Genomic DNA, 16,213 nt, shown 5'->3' with positions numbered 1-16,213 from the left:
TAGTGTGTCTGTTGAGCCTGAGTGGATACCTCGTACTGAGAACCAGATAGCTGATTTTATCAGTCACATACAAGACTTTGATGATTGGCAATTACACCCAAGTGTGTTTTGCTGGTTGAACAATAGATGGGGCCCGTGTACAGTTGATCGCTTTGCGAGTTTTTATAATACTCAACTACCTAGGTTTAATAGCCGTTTCTGTAACCCAGGGTCTGAGGCAGTAGATTGTTTCACATGTGATTGGACTGGTGAAATGAATTGGTGGTGTCCCCCAGTCTACCTCATTCCACGTTTGCTAAGGCATGCTCAGAACTGTAAGTGCAGGGGGATCATTGTACTACCTCATTGGCCATCAGCCCCATTTTGGCCTCTAATTTGTCCAGATGGTAGTCATCTTGCTTCTTTTGTCAGGGATTGGTGTGACCTGCCCCTGTTAGACCATTTATTTTTGCCCGGTAGGTGTACCTCAGGGTTCTTTTCTGGTTCAAGGCCAACCACTCGTGTTCTTGGCTTGTTATTGGATTTTAACATGCCTGTTGGTGACCCTCTGTTGTTCTCTTAAATCCATGTGTCATATTCATTGAATAGCTAATAGTATTTAAAAAATAAATTAATTAATTATTTAAAAAAAAAAAAATTTAACAAAATTCCTTACGCAAGTTGTATATATATGATCTGAGAATGTGCTCTGTTCAATAAGCCAATCACTGGCAGGTAGTATACATAGAATTAGTGTAATGAGCACCCTTCTGCTACACCAACAGTTGGTATATCTACACATGTTTATTGGCAAGTGCTGTGTGCCAGCCACTGTCGGTCAGTGTGCTGAGATGCTTCTGTGTTAAGCATTGGTTTGAGTTGAGCCAGCCACTGTCAGTCAGTGTGCTGAGATGCTTCTGTGGTAAGCATTGGTCTATGTTACGTGTTGAGTCAGTCACTGTCGGTCAGTGGGCTGTGATGCTTCTGTGGTAAGCATTGGCATGTTGTGTGTTGAGCCAGCCACTGTCGGTCAGTGTGCTGAGATGCTTCTGTGGTAAGCATTGGTCTATGTTGTGTGTTGAGCCAGCCACTGTAGGTCGGTGTGCTGAGATGCTTCCATGCTAAGCAATTGTCTGCCTGTTATTGTGATGGGCTTTTTGAATATTTATTGCACTAAAATCATGTGTATTTTGCAGTGGTACAAGGCCAGACAGTATGGCAAGAGTTATTGTGCATGGAAGATCCCCATCTTAAGTGCTTGGCCAAGAGCTTGTTTAATACGGTTCTCAACAGTAAGGCTCCGTCTACAACTAAGAAGTACATGTATGCTTTCAACCGCTGGAGGAAATGGGCCCAGTCCCTTAACAATATCAATGTGTTTCCAGTAAAGCCAGTTCACCTGGCATTGTATCTTCAACACCTGGGAGATTCTAAGCAGTCCCGAGCAGCTGTGGAAGAAGCTTCATATGCTATTGCCTGGATTCATCAAATGGCAGGGTTGCCATCACCTTCCAACAATCCATTGGTGTAAACCACACTTTCAGGGCTTCATCGTTCATTAGCTCAACCAGTTGTCAGAAAAGAGCCTATTACCCCTGATATGTTGGAGGCTATGGTTAGAGCATGTGGAGCAAATCCCACTTTGTCTGATGTGTGTTTCCTGGCTGTTTGTTTGTTGGGGTTTGCAGCCTTTCTAAGATACGAGGAGTTATCTAACCTCAAGTGTAGTGATGTACTATTCTTTGCTGACTACATGGAGATTAAAATCCGTTCCAGTAAGACTGACCAGTTACGTCAAGGTGACCGGGTGTATGTGGCTTGCAGTTCTAAAGTTACTTGCCCAGTTACAATGCTTAAGCGATACATGGACATGGGTGGTTTGTCAAGCTCCTCTGGCAGATTGTTCCGTCCGCTGGCAAAAGGGGGTGAGCAGTTGCGTCCATCTGGCCAATTATCACACACTCGTATACGAGAGCTGTTGTTGGACAGGTTGGAATCCCTTGGGTTCTCTAAGTCAGATTTTGGAGTTCACAGCCTTAGATCAGGAGGTGCTACTGCTGCAGCTCAAGCTGGAATACCAGACAGATTATTCAAGAGGCATGGTCGTTGGTCCTCAGATAGCGCCAAGGATGGCTATGTTAAGGACTCAATTGCTTCTCTCTTGGGAGTTACACAAAGATTAGGCATCTGAGCCTTTTATATACTGAGTCCCGCTCTTTGTACTTCTAGAGTGTGTCTATGTACATAGTAAGTGCTGGCGCTTGGTGCACGGCCAGGCCAACCCAAGTGTATGTGTGTGTTGTGGCATGCAATAGAGTTTAGCGGGGAGTGATATTTTCTGTCGGTTATGCAATATTAGACAGAAAATACGCTCTCCGCGGTACGTTATTGCGCATGCGTGGCGGGATAATTGGGGGTATTTAAATGAATGATTGGTTGCTAGGGCAATTCTAGGCCGTTTACCAAGCTACTGTTGCTTCATTTTTATTGAGGGGATGTTAGTGTGTAATGGATGTGATGTGTGGTGTTGACTTCAGTTAATTTTTTATTTATTTTTTCCTTTACAGATATTAGCTAGATGATGAGCCTACTCAGTTTGACTAGACTCTGGACTATTATATATGTATTCATCCATGTGCTTAATCTTGCTTGTGGTTATGGTTATTGCAGTTTGTGTTCGAGAGTGATGCACATGTGGTGCTACAGCTGCATGCATCATGTATGGTTTTTTCCTCCAGCTGTTCTTTTTTACCCATGTGGTTTTTGTTCAGTGGAGGTTTTTTCCCTTGGGGGCAGATTGGGGTCGGCTGTCTCCAAAATTTAGGCAAAACCAATACTTTGTTGTAGACCCTGCTGTAGCATCACACAGGTCTGCAAATCACTGATCACATGGCATTTATTAATGTGTTGGATAGTGTTTCCAGTATCTATGGTGTTCATAGTTAGCTATGGTGGTGTTTTGTAAATAATTATTTTTCCAACAGTCATTAAACTTTTGCTTGGTGCACGGCCAGGCCAACCCAAGTGTATGTGTGTGTTGTGGCATGCAATAGAGTTTAGCGGGGAGCTTGGAAAACCGCAGTAAAAGGGAGCTGCTAGATATATGTACGCATGCGTGTACAATGATTCATTCCAATAAATGTCTAATAGTACATTGTCAACAAATGAAACCAATCATGCCAATTGTTCTTGTTTATTCATTAAGAAAATAAAATATAAGCGATAAAGGTCAGGGTGAAGTCGCAAAACAGCCCATGATTAAAGGGGGCGCGACTCTACTCGGCGTAGAGCCTTCCCCCAACCTCAGTGAACATATACACATACACATTCGCTTACCATTTTTATCAACAGTAGACATTGCTAGGGATAGCTCTCGTACAGTACACAACAATACATAAAGCGCATTAAATCGAATTCGATACAAATTTTGGCGGGTCCTTCATCACGTGATATAGCGCAAAGTCCAAAGTTTTGCGAAATGTACGCAGCAACGACTCGCAAAAGCTTTTAGAGTTTTGCCTAAACCTTTTGCATTTCTTAAGTTTTCGTAACTTTGCAAAGAGATGCACAGAATTACGGAAAAATCCTTTCGTGCATGTCATGCTAGTCAATTTCGCAAAATTTGGATCTCGCAACAATATCCCGATCGATTGTGGGAATGGTAACGCACCCAACTTGATGTGGCGCGTCAAAATAATAACGCACTTTGTAAGCGCTTAGTCATTAGAGTGCTCCTTTAATACACTACGCCGCAGCGCTGGATGCCAGGGGGATGTATTATCTATGATGCCAGCATAGACTACCTCGGACTTCTCTAGAGATAGTAAGCAGGGTATACCAACATACATGACAGTAGTTTCGTGAGTTGCTAGATACACTACCAGGGGCGGATCTAGGATTTTTTGAAAGGGGGGGGGGGGCTAAGTTGGAGAAGAACATACCGTACGCAAGGAAATTTTGACGTCAAAAAACTTTGACGAATTCAGACTTCAGCAGATTTGACGAATAAAATGTTGACGAAAATCAAGAAATTGTAGGCAAAACCTGTACTTTTAAGGGCGCTTATAAACATTTGACGAATTTAAATTTGACGAATTAAACCAATTCGTCAAATTTTTTTGACGTCAAAATTTCCTTGCGTACGGTAGGTAGTTAGCAAGATCTTTAAATTCTAATTGGTATTATAATGCAGAGATTTATTGATAAGATTCATGTTATGTCTGTAATAGAAGAAAGGTATTAGCATATCAGACAATTCAATGTATTTTAATGTCATTCAGCTACAGTATGAAAATGTACTGTTTGTTCAATTAGAATTTTAAAAATAAAATTGATTCTACAAAAACCTGTTAATTTTAGCAACTTTTATATGCTCAGCTGTATAGCACGTATATCATATAGGGGGTGGGTGGGTGGGAGGGTGCGGAGGGGAGGGGTGGTGGGCCGCCCACGCGCAAGAAGTGGTTGACAGTGAAAAAACAGTCTATAAGTATCATACAACTGTTTAAATATATACGTTCTTTGATATAGTATATGCATTAGTTTGCCAGTGATAGTTATAAACGGCGAAAAGAATGTAATGAATTGCCTGCCCACGCCCAATTTGCGCCTTCGTTAAAATGGCCTTGCTCAAAGACGATTAAATGTCTATGACATAGTTTTCTGTATAAATACTTTGGTTTGTTTATCATGCTGTAATATTGTGCTGCTGTGTTATGCTATAATAATATTAATGCTTATATTATTTAATGATGTTTGTTTCTATTACTTTAGTGCACGGTGGGAGGTGGAAGCGTCCATGATGATGATTGGGCAATGTGCAAATAAGGTGAGTGTATGCTTTGTAAAAAGAAGCCCACGTAGCTGTGCAGGGCTCATCTTCTGTACAGATCAGCTTCTGTATAGTCTTTCATTATTTTATTTTTCCCGAGGGGTAGCCAACGCCCACGCAAAACACAGAAATGGTGTACCAGAGGGGTTGCCAATGCCCAAGCAAAGCACCAAACTGGCGTATACGAGATTCCCAATCTTTATGTATTTTTAAAAGCATTTAGTGATATTGCTAACTAGTAACTACCTGTACAGTTGTTGATCTACATCTTGTTCTAGTTATTCATGATCGATCATTGTCTACTTTGTTAAACTCACTTTCTCCTTTATTTTTACATGATTTTGGATTTAGGATTTGGTTTCTAATATATTTGTGTATTTCTGATTGGATTTCTCACATAGCATACAAGATTCCCAAGGCATTGGCTACCCCTCGCTTTTTACCAATAGCCAGTTCATCTCTAGTTGACAAAGATTGATATTACAAACTAAATTAAATTCTTGATCACAGATACACATTTCCCTTGTTGCTATATGTGGCACACCACAAAATTAACCAATGTAAACAACCATTACCATACCGTGTAGTGTTTTATTTTTATGTGAATATGTAGTGAAGTGTGTGTGTAGTGTGTGTGTGTGTGTGTGTGTGTGTGTGTGTGTGTGTGTGTGTGTGTGTGTGTGTGTGTGTGTGTGTGTGTGTGTGTGTAGTGTGTGTGTGTGTGTGTGTGTGTGTAGTGTGTGTGTGTGTGTAGTGTGTGTGTGTGTGTGTGTGTGTGTGTGTGTAGTGTGTGTGTGTGTGTAGTGTGTGTGTGTGTGTGTGTGTGTGTAGTGTGTGTGTGTGTGTAGTGTGTGTGTGTGTGTAGTGTGTGTGTGTGTGTGTAGTGTGTGTGTGTGTGTGTGTGTGTAGTGTGTGTGTGTGTGTAGTGTGTGTGTAGTGTGTGCGTGATAAAGATTTTTTTAAATTCACCAATTTAAATGTTACTGTTTTTCCACAGGTTTATACGTTGGAGAACTGCAACAAGTAACTTGAAATTTTTATAATGACCATTTTTCAAAATATTTATTTGATTACATGTACAAAATACAAAGATGTATCACGTGATCAAAAAAAGCATGATGTACAAGGACTATTGACCATTGAAAAGTTGATGAATTAAACTTTCAAGAACGTAATACTTCTCCATTGCAACTCGCCCACGCAATATAGCGCGCGCGTCATTAATAATCAGTGCTCAGCCAGGGTATGCGACTATTGGATTGAGATAGTGATTTTTATAAAATTATTTGTACCGTGTAAAACGTTCGTCACGAACGGTATAGCTAGCTGAAGTATTCAAGAAAGGATAGATCTAGCCTGGTATAACCTGGAATCGTTAAAAAGTTCGCGCCTGGATTGTTGAGGTGAGCCAATATTTTCATGGCCAATGGTTCTATGTGTAATGTTAAACCCCCTACTTTGTACCATGAAGAAGGCCGTATTAAGCTGTTACATTTTACGTGAAAGTAGATGTCATGCTGGCCATTCCTGCTAGAACCTGGAAAGGGTTTAAAAGTTATCTGACGATCCAAAACAGAGCCTTGAAAACCTGCTTCCAGTGTAGACGCGTGTATCTTGCTAATAAAAATTTTTTTTATTAAAAGTCGCTTAATTGTTGGATATGGCATGTGTGAAGCACACCAGCATGCTAAACTAGGGGGTCTGGGGGCATGCCCCCCCAGGAAAATTTTGAAAATTAGGCTCTCTTATATTGAATCTGAGAACATTTTTTAGGAGTTTTTCAGTACTTTAATTTTAAGGCTTCGCACCATGATAAATTTCATTTGCATACCGTAGCTAGCCAGTAGGTGGATCAGCACTAACAAATCAGCTCCTTTTCTATTTAAATCTGTGGGATAAAAGCTGGTATAGTGGTTAGCTAAAAGGTGGTGTTGAGATTAGAACGATCTTTTAACATCACAATCAATATATCCTCCCTTGCTTAGGACTACTCAGCTTTTAAGGACCTAAGGGCTTTTAAGGACCTAAGGGCATAGATGCGGCATTGGCACCTTACTGTATAAGTGATCATGGTGGACCATCGGCTACTAATATTTTGTGGTTCACTGTATTCTCTGGCTTTTTGTTTGGTACGTCTATTGAGCATGCAGTTATGAGCTTTCTGTTTTTGGAGGTATTATGACAGCTAGCTAGCCTAGATCTGCCAAATGAATCTAGCTAGTTACATATACAACATACTGGGGTCATCACACCTGGTGCAGTTTTAACATCAGTATATAGTAGCTGAATACTTTTGCAAGATGGCTTGAGTTGGTACTGATAAAAGCTACTAGACTAATATTCTGACTCTAAACCAACCATATAACTCACTTTTGAAAAGGGTCAACCAAATCCTTTGATTAAAAGATTACCTCTTATCCATAGTTCCCGTTATCTAAATAAACAAAACCCACAATAGAAAATATTTTGTAACTATGGAGATGCAACCCACAATTGAAAGCATTTCTCGGAGAACTCTTGCAGAATTTTCTCGGAGAACTCTTGCAGAATAGAGCCCACCTTCTTTTGGAACAGTATTAACCAATAGGTATAGTTTTATAGGTATCATTTGTGTTGCTAGTATTGTATAGTTCTGAATTAAGTCTGTTTTTGATGGACATAGAGGATTTTGATTTATGATGGCCAAGTACTGGGTCAATAGAGAAAGTGGGAGCTATAGCCACCTTAGCCCCTCACCTAAATCCGCTCCTGACTAACCACGGGTAAACCAGAAAGTAAAATACGACTGAGTGGGGGGGAGGGGAGAAGGAATGCAAGGTGCTGACTCGTAGTGGAATGGTAGATCTGTAGCTGCAGTCAAAGGCTAAGGCTGCTAAGTTTGTGCTACAGTCAAGGATGAAGTCTGAAACCCACAATTGAAAAGTGCTTACTTGAAAAGTTCCGCATTGGGGAAAATTTTGACTGGACAATAGTTTGATGGCAGTTGTAGATATTCCTACTACATGTGTCTATGTGACACCCCTGTTAGGAAATGTTCATAGCTTTATAAAGTGTGTATGCTAGAATGCAACCTTGCTTATACAATGGAGTGTAACTACTAACTCACTAATACAATGTGGTCTTTGTATGGGAAGCCGCAACCAAACTGAGGCATACTTCATGACCTCATTAATAAGACCATCACATTGTAGTGATTGCACTGTAGGTCCAGAAGGTAGCTAAGATGTACATTAGCAAGACCACGTAATTGTATCCTAGTGATTCCCGATACAAGGAACTAGGGCTGAATCGATCATGGTTTTTTAGTATTCGAGTACTCAATCTCTAGCATTAATGATCGAGTAATCATGAATACTTACCATACCTATACTGAAGCATACCATATGCAGTTTAAAGCTTTTAAGTAACAGTGATGATAAATACGCTGCATTATAAAGTACCCAGTAAATGTTTCTGACAACCAAAATGCTTCAATCAAACTCCACACTGTCACTGCCAGATAACAAATACATCATGTGAGCTCATTAATATTGGATCACATGATCTCAATGAGTACTCGAGTACCAATGGGCCTTATCCGAAATTACGTCACAAATAAAAATGGCGTCTTTAGTAGGGGGACACGTGAACTGATTCAATGGAAGATTCGAGCGATTTGGAGAATATCTCCGTAGTAGTGGAAGATATTAAGAGTCTTTCTACAGGTAAAACAGCACCATGGTATAGCGAATTAATTTATTCCTACTGTACAGCGCGAGAGGCACGAGGCTGCTCAGCTGATATTGGCGATTATGACGGTGCCGAAAACTATGACGGCGAATTCGGTTGCAATGAAGAAGTGAAACATAGACCGCCCACCAAGAAGGCACCAAATGATTGTAACAAGCCTCCGAATGGCGATATTTTGATGTTAACTGAGACTGATATTCCTGGTGCCTCACTTAATGGAAAGTCACCGAACCAACTGACTGTGGTTCAGCTGAAAAGGTGGCTGATTTGCCGTGGTGCTCCAATTTCAGGGAAGAAATCAGATCTTATTGAGAGGTCAGTAGTAAATAGCATGCTTTTTCCAGAATCAGTGTCTAGACTGTGTATATGCAACCTCAGGCCAGTTCTTGTACGAAATATATTTCAGACAAGTAATGGCTAAAGTATCCAATGTTTCCTTTACAAATATTGTATTATAAATCTCTTTTCTATTTTACAAGGGTGCAATGCTATATCAATTATGGATGGGACCAGCACCTGGTTGATCCTGACAAAGGGGCAAACAGTCGAAAAAAGCTGGCTGCTGCTGTTGATGATCCTCAGTCCTTGCCGTCAAGGTTGCTTCATTCTGTACCAGCTGCAGATGATACATTGTGTACAAGTAGATTATACAAGATTCCAACAATTACCTTTAGCACAATTTATGATTTCTTAGTTGATCGTAAGGTGTTGCTTAGACGAGTCAGCTGTTTAGAGGGAATTGCAGACAAACGGGCAGAAATTATATCAACAAACTGTAAACAGGACAAATCAAAATTAATTCCAAGTCCTGATGAGCAACCAGCAGTGCAATCTGATTATGTTTACGTTCCTGTGGAGTATACCAGAACACTGGACAAGGCATATCGATTTTACAAAGATGGTCATGTACAGAACATCAAGTACCACCCAATGCCAAGTGCTTTTGGTTATGTTTGTATTTCAGCAACAGTACTGCCATCAATGAGGAAAGACCGGATATATCATGTGGCTATTGTTATCGATGAGTCCTCTGCTCGTGTTGTTACTGCTTGCTGTGCTTGCCCAGCTGGTCTCTCAGGATGTTGCAATCATGTGACAGCCACTCTGTACTGTTTAGAGGACTATATACACTGTGGTCTCCAAGAGGATGAACAAAGAGGTTGTACAGAGCGGCTACAAGTGTGGAACCAGCCAAGAAAAAGGAACGTTGAACCCAGGCCAATAGATGATGTGTGTCTTTCAAAAGAGGAATATGGAGTACAAAAGCGACTCAAGATACATCACGTAAATAAATGGGATTGTCGACCACTGTCTAGAAGGATTATTGACCCAAATAAAGTAAGGATTCTAAAGGAACGGTTATTTGCCATTGAGCAAAATAAGATTTTATCTGTTAATAATGCAGTTCAAGTGGCAAAGACACCAGCTGAAAGAAAAAAGGCAACTCAAGCAAGGTCTCTCCTAATGAAATATGGGTCTTCTTGTTTCTTACAACTTTTTGATGATGAACCACCACCACTGGAAAGTCATTTTGATCAAGTAAAAAAAGAAAGAGTTGCACGGGCTGCTGCACAGAAGAAGACGTTTCAAGATGATTTAGCAGCTCAAGTGGTTCATGTGAAGCATGATCACTGTTATACCCATGAAAGGAGTGATGTAAATGATATAGAAGAGAAAGAATCAGTGGTTCCACCACATCTCACCGATGTGCTATACAGAAGCCATGTTGTTTTAAATTTAGAGCAAAGAAAAGACCTTGAAGCTGCTACTAGATTGCAGTCAGATTCAGAACTCTGGTTTAACGCAAGAAAATTACGAATCACTGCTTCAATCATGAAAGAAGTGTGCCATAGAAAAAGCACCACCACATGTGAAGCATTTATACGAAAGAAGCTTTACCCATCACAAATTAACACTGCAGCAATTTCTTATGGAAAACAACATGAAAAAGATGCTATCTCTTCATATGTGCAGTACCAGCGTAGTCAAGGAGTAAATGTCCTGGTAACCAAGTGTGGCTTGATAGTAGATGAGTTTGAATCTTGGCTTGCAGCAAGCCCAGATGGCATAGTGACTGATCCCAGTCAGAATGAACACAAAACAGGCTGTTTAGAAGTCAAATGCCCCTATGTTTGTGGCAAGATGACAATAACAGATGCTTGCAGAAAAGTTTCAGCATTTTGCTTGTCACTTTCATTACAGGCTGCTTTGCAGTGCATGGATGTCAAACAACATGTGGTAAAAGGCGATGGAAACTGCCTGTACCATTCAATTGCTCACCAGGCTGGGCTGATATCCCGAGTTAGTGATGGTGATGGAGGTATTTGCCAACGCCTTAGAAAGGTGGCTCAGTCTATTATGTGGAAGTATCCTGATGTTCGCAAAGAAATCGGACTAACTGTTGTTCAGTGGTTACAAAAATGTCAAGAGATCCCTCTAACTACGACTTGGGGAGGTGATATTGAACTTCGCTTACTTGCCATTGGCATGCAGAGAGACATAGTTGTTTTAACTGCTACAAGTGACCAGACTTGTACCTTTGCACGAAAGTTTGTCTGTACACCTCCACCAGTAATGCCCAAGATGAGGGGAGGAATTTTCATTCCACTGACAACAGATGAATTGTGTAACCAATGGAGCACTGTGAACCCACAACCACTTTTAATTATATATATACAATGGACAGAATCATTACAATTCTACAGTGTGTGATTAATAATAATGTAAATATTTCTGTGTTAACGTTACAATGTAATAATTTATGATTCACTGGACATATTATGTACAATTTCTTTTAAAACGTAACAAGTAAAAGCAATGTTAACTAACTAAGGGTGGGCTGAAGTTGGTTATCATGCAGCAAACATAAACAACTTCATTGATTGAATCCCACATGGTGGCTGGAATTGTGTTCTTTAAAATTCAAAACTCTTTTACACGTCCAATTGCCCTTTCCACGTGTACTCGTAGATTGGCAATTTTCTTAGTTACAATCACATCACTAGTTGCCATTTGTGCTTTACTTGCCAGAAAAGGAGGTATAGTTAATTGTACTCCAAGTGGTGCAAGCAGGTCTTGGATCTGAAAACCCTTATCAGCCATGATTTGGTCCCCTGGTTCCAGTTTTTCCAAAAGACCACTAACTTCAACCAACTTTCTATCAGAAATAGATCCTTCATAGCATTTGGAGACGAAAGAAATGACACCACTTGGAGTGATCCCTATAAGAACTTTAACTGTGTTATTGTTTTTGTAAGCAGAAAATGTACTGCACTGTGATAGTAGTGATGATGGACGCTCAACATAAAACTCAGTCGCATCTATAATCACTCTAGTATCTGGATATTGTTTCTTGAACGACTCTGGCATGTACTTCTTGACTATGTGCCAAGGAGGGAATGTTTCAATCCCTTTCAGAGTACGGTACAACAAATTGATCCATGTGGCTGTTATTCTTGAGACTGTGGCTTGTGATATATCAAATCTTTTAGATAAATCATATTCAAAAAGCCCAAGACGTAGTCTCACTAAAGTCAGAAAAAATTGTTCAAGTAATGGCAACTTGCAATGCCGTCCACGTTTGCTTTCATCATCATAGTTACTCTTACAGTTCTTGCCATCCCACTGACGCATAACAGTTGCATCTGATTCTAAAAGCACTTCAAAGAAAGCTAAGAGAGTAGCGTAATCTGGAAATCCTGTATAGTATTTCACATCTTCATCATTATCTTTGATGTTCTGTAGGCGAAAAAGTGACTTTGTGGCGGCATCCTTTGCCAATTCAAGTTCAGCTTGTAACTGAGAAACTTTTCCCCTCAAATGGTCAACTTCATCCAAAAAATTAACTGGTTCAAAAGAATCTTCCACATGAAAGGAATCAACATCCTCATTGATGCTCAGGACATCTGAACTTCCACCTGTATCTAACAACTGATAGTCTTTACGCTGAATGGCTAAGGAGGCTATTTTAGATGTCACAGTTTCACGTTGTTTCTTTGCATTCCACGAAAAAACTGTTGGAACAGCAGATGCTTTCAAACGGGATCTCACTGGAGAGTATCCAGGCACAGGTGAGGTTACAAAGTCATCAGCAGTGAAGTGTTGTGAACAAATTTTAGTGTACTTGTTAATAGTAAAAGCTAAACCTGGGTCTCGGCGTATTTTTGCTATCCATTGTTTCCCTTTTTCCGTGTTCACATCTGGAAAGCTATGAAAAGAAACTCTAGGCATTCCTAGCTCCTCTCTGCGTGCATTTTGGGCACTAGAATTTCGGCAAAGTGGCACACAACGATAATCTCCACGCCATTCCTCCTTACTTCTAGAGAGGTGTACCAAATGGTTCTGTGCAGCATTTACATCTCCTATAAAAATACAAGGCAAAATTAATTGCAGCAGCAACAGTAGATGTAATGGCTTAATCCGCACATCGTTCAAGCTAAACCATACAGAAACTGTACATCCAATACTCACTTTGCGGCACTAGTGTAGTGCGCTCACCAACGTTATTGCCATTTGGACTTGGAGGCTTGTTACAATCATTTGGTGCCTTCTTGGTGGGCGGTCTATGCTTCACTTCTTCATTGTAATCGAATTCGCCGTCATTGTCTTCGGCACCGTCATAATCGCCAACATCAGCTGAGCAGCCTCGTGCCTCTCGCGCTGTAAAGTAGGAATAAATTAATTCGCTATACCATGGTGCTGTTATACCTGCAGAAAAACTCTTAATATCTTCCACTACTACGGAGATATTCTCCAAATCGCTCGAATCTTCCATTGAATCAGTTCACGTGTCCCCCTACTAAAGACACCATTTTTATTTGTGACGTAATTTCGGATAAGGCCCATTTTACTATCCGAATACTAAAATCCTTAACAAGTACCTATTTATTTATTTATTTATTTTAGCCCTACAATGAACTGTGCAACTACCTTCTTCATACAACATGCATTATATGTGGAGCATTGCAAATGTAAGTAAAGTGTACGTATATAGTACACTACAATTTCCTTACATCAAATTAAGCAAGAGTTCATAATATAATACTGAGGAGAGTATTCTACTCTCGTATACTGTAGAAAGACATATCATGATGGTACTGTATGTCTTTTTGTAATTAATATTGATTGTAGGCATGCCAGCATGGTCACTAGCAACTAAACTAGCTCAAGCTCCTCAGTGTTTCTCACCAAACTACAAGTGTACCTTCTTGTCATGGGTTTAGACAATTGCTTGTAGGCATTTGTTGCTTGGGCACTCACAGATGTCTTGAGCGACACGGTACTTTATGGGTTCTTATATGTCACAAACCACACTTAGTCGTTACATCACTCACTTTAAAATACACTCTTCTACAGGAGTATATGGGAGTAGGACACTCCTCAATAATATTATTATGTTATATACCTTTGCATTACGCAAGTCACTTACTGTATATTAAAAGAAGTAAAGTATGACCTTTAAGTGCCTATGTGATGTGGTCTTATTTTGGTCATGAAATACACCTTAGCTACAATATGTTTGGAACCAGCATGGTCACTATAATATTTGTGTGTGTGTGTGTGTGCGCGCGCGCGCTTAGTGGTGTTGAGGTTGAGGTTGTTGTGGAACTTTGGATTCCGCGACCTCTCTCCGTGAGACCTGGACAGTCCTCCTACAGATTACTAGCCCTGGATTTGCCTGCACAAGGCTCAAGTGTCTGAGTGGTGCATAGACATCCCAGTGCTGGCTCACTGGATGGCAATAGCTGCATTAGTATAGCTGCCGAAGTGTGTGCATCTATGTATATGTACAAATTTGTTTTCTTATAGAATAATTTCTTTGGTGACCAAGTTGTCACAGATGGTAACGTGCTCAATATGGAGTCCGCGCAATTCATCACACTACAGTGGACCAGAGATGGGACAGTACTCAGTGAGACTGGGAACACTCTATGGGTCTGTGCTACTTGATCATACTGCTGTGCTGTGAATGGCATCATTGTCCATTGTGCTCATATTGATGTGCAAGGTGAGTAGTGTAACTTCACAGGTACCTCAGAATGCACCAGTAGCAGTGTACATATATGAGTCTAAAATGCAAACAATTCCTGCTCCTAGCTGCCATGCCCATAAAAGTATGCACACAGATGTTTACACTATTGCCCTCCCCCATTCTGACAAAACTGTATTTTGCCCTCCCTCGAGTCATTTTCTAAATGAAGGTCTGACTACTCATGTCAGGGGTGAAGAACAGTACTCTGGGTGAGGGGATACAGTCATGGTATATTTGTACAGAAATGACACATATTTGTCAATAACAATTTAGACAAATGACCTGATTAAACAGGTTTCATTGTAATTTATTTAACCCCCATACAATTTTGTATGAAATGTGTAGTGTGGTTGTGTATGCCTGCGTGTATGGTTTATCTGGACACTGTTGATTACCCAATTCATGCCTCAAACTGCACACAAGATTGTCTTCACAACATGCAGGGATGAAAACATAGGCTATTTAATATCTTATGTGCATACACAACCACGTGTTGCACAGTTCGTACAATATCACAAGAAGTATTCCTGATACTCTTTTGCGTTTCAGCAAATACTTCAATAATGCTATGAGGGTATAAATACTTCATGTCCATACTGAACCATTTTTTATTTCCAGTGTCATATCTAAATTCATTATGCAATCTGCCCTATAGTGTGAAAGTTTAACATGAGAAATTTTGACCACTTTGATTATTTTTGTTCAACATGCTCAATCATCCAAGATGTCAAACTTTTCCGTCGTCAAATATTAGCGCTACATATATGGTATGTCAATGTCATCATTTATTGAATGTCACAACTGTAACAACATAACCGTTTTATGTTTACATCGCTACGTACAACACACTGTGGGTGAATTCTTACTGTAATTCTTTACTTTTTATCACAGCAAAGATGTTATGAGCTTGATGGAGTTGAATCAATAGCTGATAATTAAGGAGAACTTTGAGAACTGGTGTTACGTACACTGCTACTTTGTACTCCATCCATTAAGAGACAACATAAGAATTCATGCTACAGGGACTGCTATATACGTTGGTAAATCTGTACTCTACTAGCCGTACCAGACTGTAAAGTCCTACATGTGTATGTACAATGAACTGAAATTTAAGTAGCTATATCTTTTAACAGTCTGAATGTATAAATGCACCAACATGACCAAATTTTGATCACATACATAGCTGTTGGTTTTAAAAAATCTCAATAAGGAGGCCACTTATTTTGGGTCCTACAGATTACACTACTAATGAGGTTTCTCTGTGTTGGGTATACAACCCAACCCGATGTGTAGCAATTGGTTATTATTCAGTTTTAGTTGCCACAAAGACTATTTAGTGATGAACTCAGGCACTTAGAAGTAAAGGATCCAGTACTCAACAAAAACTTACATGCCATACCTTGATCTGGTAAATAAGGATTTTAGAGAATACCATTATAGTGTTTTTCTGAGGGGGAAATTTTTTACAAATTTGTGAATCGGCAGCTATCCTGCCTATCCACGAAAATTTCCCCCCCTCGAACTTCACAGCCTGATCAAAATAGCATTACTGCATCCTGCAGAAGCAAAAATTTCCCCCTTCAAAATTTTTGATGGTGGCGATTTGCAAAATATTTCAGTTATGATATCAATATAGTTATATT

The 16,213-nt window shown here is 40.0% G+C and overlaps 3 protein-coding genes and 1 long non-coding RNA gene across 6 annotated transcripts in view; 2 read left to right on the top strand and 2 right to left on the bottom strand.

Annotated features, from left to right (window-relative positions):
* The window catches only part of LOC136257009 (uncharacterized), a 44,063-nt gene extending 40,648 nt beyond the window's left edge, over window positions 1-3,415 (bottom strand). The window contains exon 1 of the mRNA XM_066050096.1: window positions 3,316-3,415. Coding sequence (XP_065906168.1) covers window positions 3,316-3,337 — 22 coding nt within the window. The 5' untranslated portion in view covers window positions 3,338-3,415. The remainder of the gene's footprint in view (window positions 1-3,315) is intronic.
* A 223-nt stretch (window positions 3,416-3,638) lies between these two features.
* Window positions 3,639-15,805, top strand: LOC136256789 (uncharacterized). Its single transcript, XR_010701652.1, has 5 exons — window positions 3,639-3,802; window positions 4,753-4,807; window positions 5,808-6,213; window positions 14,348-14,546; window positions 15,462-15,805. It is a non-coding gene; the product is annotated as an uncharacterized lncRNA (long non-coding RNA).
* LOC136256784 (uncharacterized) lies at window positions 8,380-11,494 on the top strand. Of its 2 annotated transcripts, XM_066049806.1 has the most exons (3): window positions 8,380-8,514; window positions 8,563-8,854; window positions 9,019-11,494. In XM_066049806.1, the coding sequence occupies exons 1-3, from the start codon at window positions 8,448-8,450 to the stop codon at window positions 11,249-11,251; spliced, it is 2,592 nt and encodes an 863-aa protein (XP_065905878.1). In that variant the 5' UTR covers window positions 8,380-8,447; the 3' UTR covers window positions 11,252-11,494. The 2 variants fall into 2 exon arrangements, with proteins under 2 accessions (XP_065905878.1, XP_065905877.1); XM_066049805.1 differs by having other exon boundaries at window positions 8,380-8,854.
* Window positions 11,232-13,382, bottom strand: LOC136256785 (uncharacterized). Of its 2 annotated transcripts, XM_066049808.1 has the most exons (3): window positions 13,247-13,382; window positions 13,010-13,198; window positions 11,232-12,900 (listed from the first exon to the last, which is right to left on the bottom strand). In XM_066049808.1, the coding sequence occupies exons 1-3, from the start codon at window positions 13,311-13,313 to the stop codon at window positions 11,462-11,464; spliced, it is 1,695 nt and encodes a 564-aa protein (XP_065905880.1). In that variant the 5' UTR covers window positions 13,314-13,382; the 3' UTR covers window positions 11,232-11,461. The 2 variants fall into 2 exon arrangements, with proteins under 2 accessions (XP_065905880.1, XP_065905879.1); XM_066049807.1 differs by having other exon boundaries at window positions 13,010-13,322.
* Window positions 15,806-16,213: the final 408 nt, after the last annotated feature.

The sequence above is a fragment of the Dysidea avara genome, chromosome 5 (genome assembly GCF_963678975.1).
Source record: "Dysidea avara chromosome 5, odDysAvar1.4, whole genome shotgun sequence".
Lineage (NCBI taxonomy): Eukaryota > Metazoa > Porifera > Demospongiae > Dictyoceratida > Dysideidae > Dysidea > Dysidea avara.
Note: the sequence above shows the minus strand (reverse complement) of the source record. Positions and strands in the feature narration are given on the sequence as shown.

Excerpts from the sequence above, each read along its gene's own strand:
- LOC136256785 (XM_066049807.1), bottom strand. The coding sequence starts at position 13,313 with ATGGAAGATTCGAGCGATTTGGAGAATATCTCCGTAGTAGTGGAAGAT. Across the intron at positions 12,901-13,009 it reads CACTACACTAGTGCCGCAAA|GAGATGTAAATGCTGCACAG; the intron begins GTGAGTATTGGA and ends GTATTTTTATAG.
- LOC136256784 (XM_066049805.1), top strand. The coding sequence starts at position 8,448 with ATGGAAGATTCGAGCGATTTGGAGAATATCTCCGTAGTAGTGGAAGAT. Across the intron at positions 8,855-9,018 it reads AAATCAGATCTTATTGAGAG|GGTGCAATGCTATATCAATT; the intron begins GTCAGTAGTAAA and ends CTATTTTACAAG.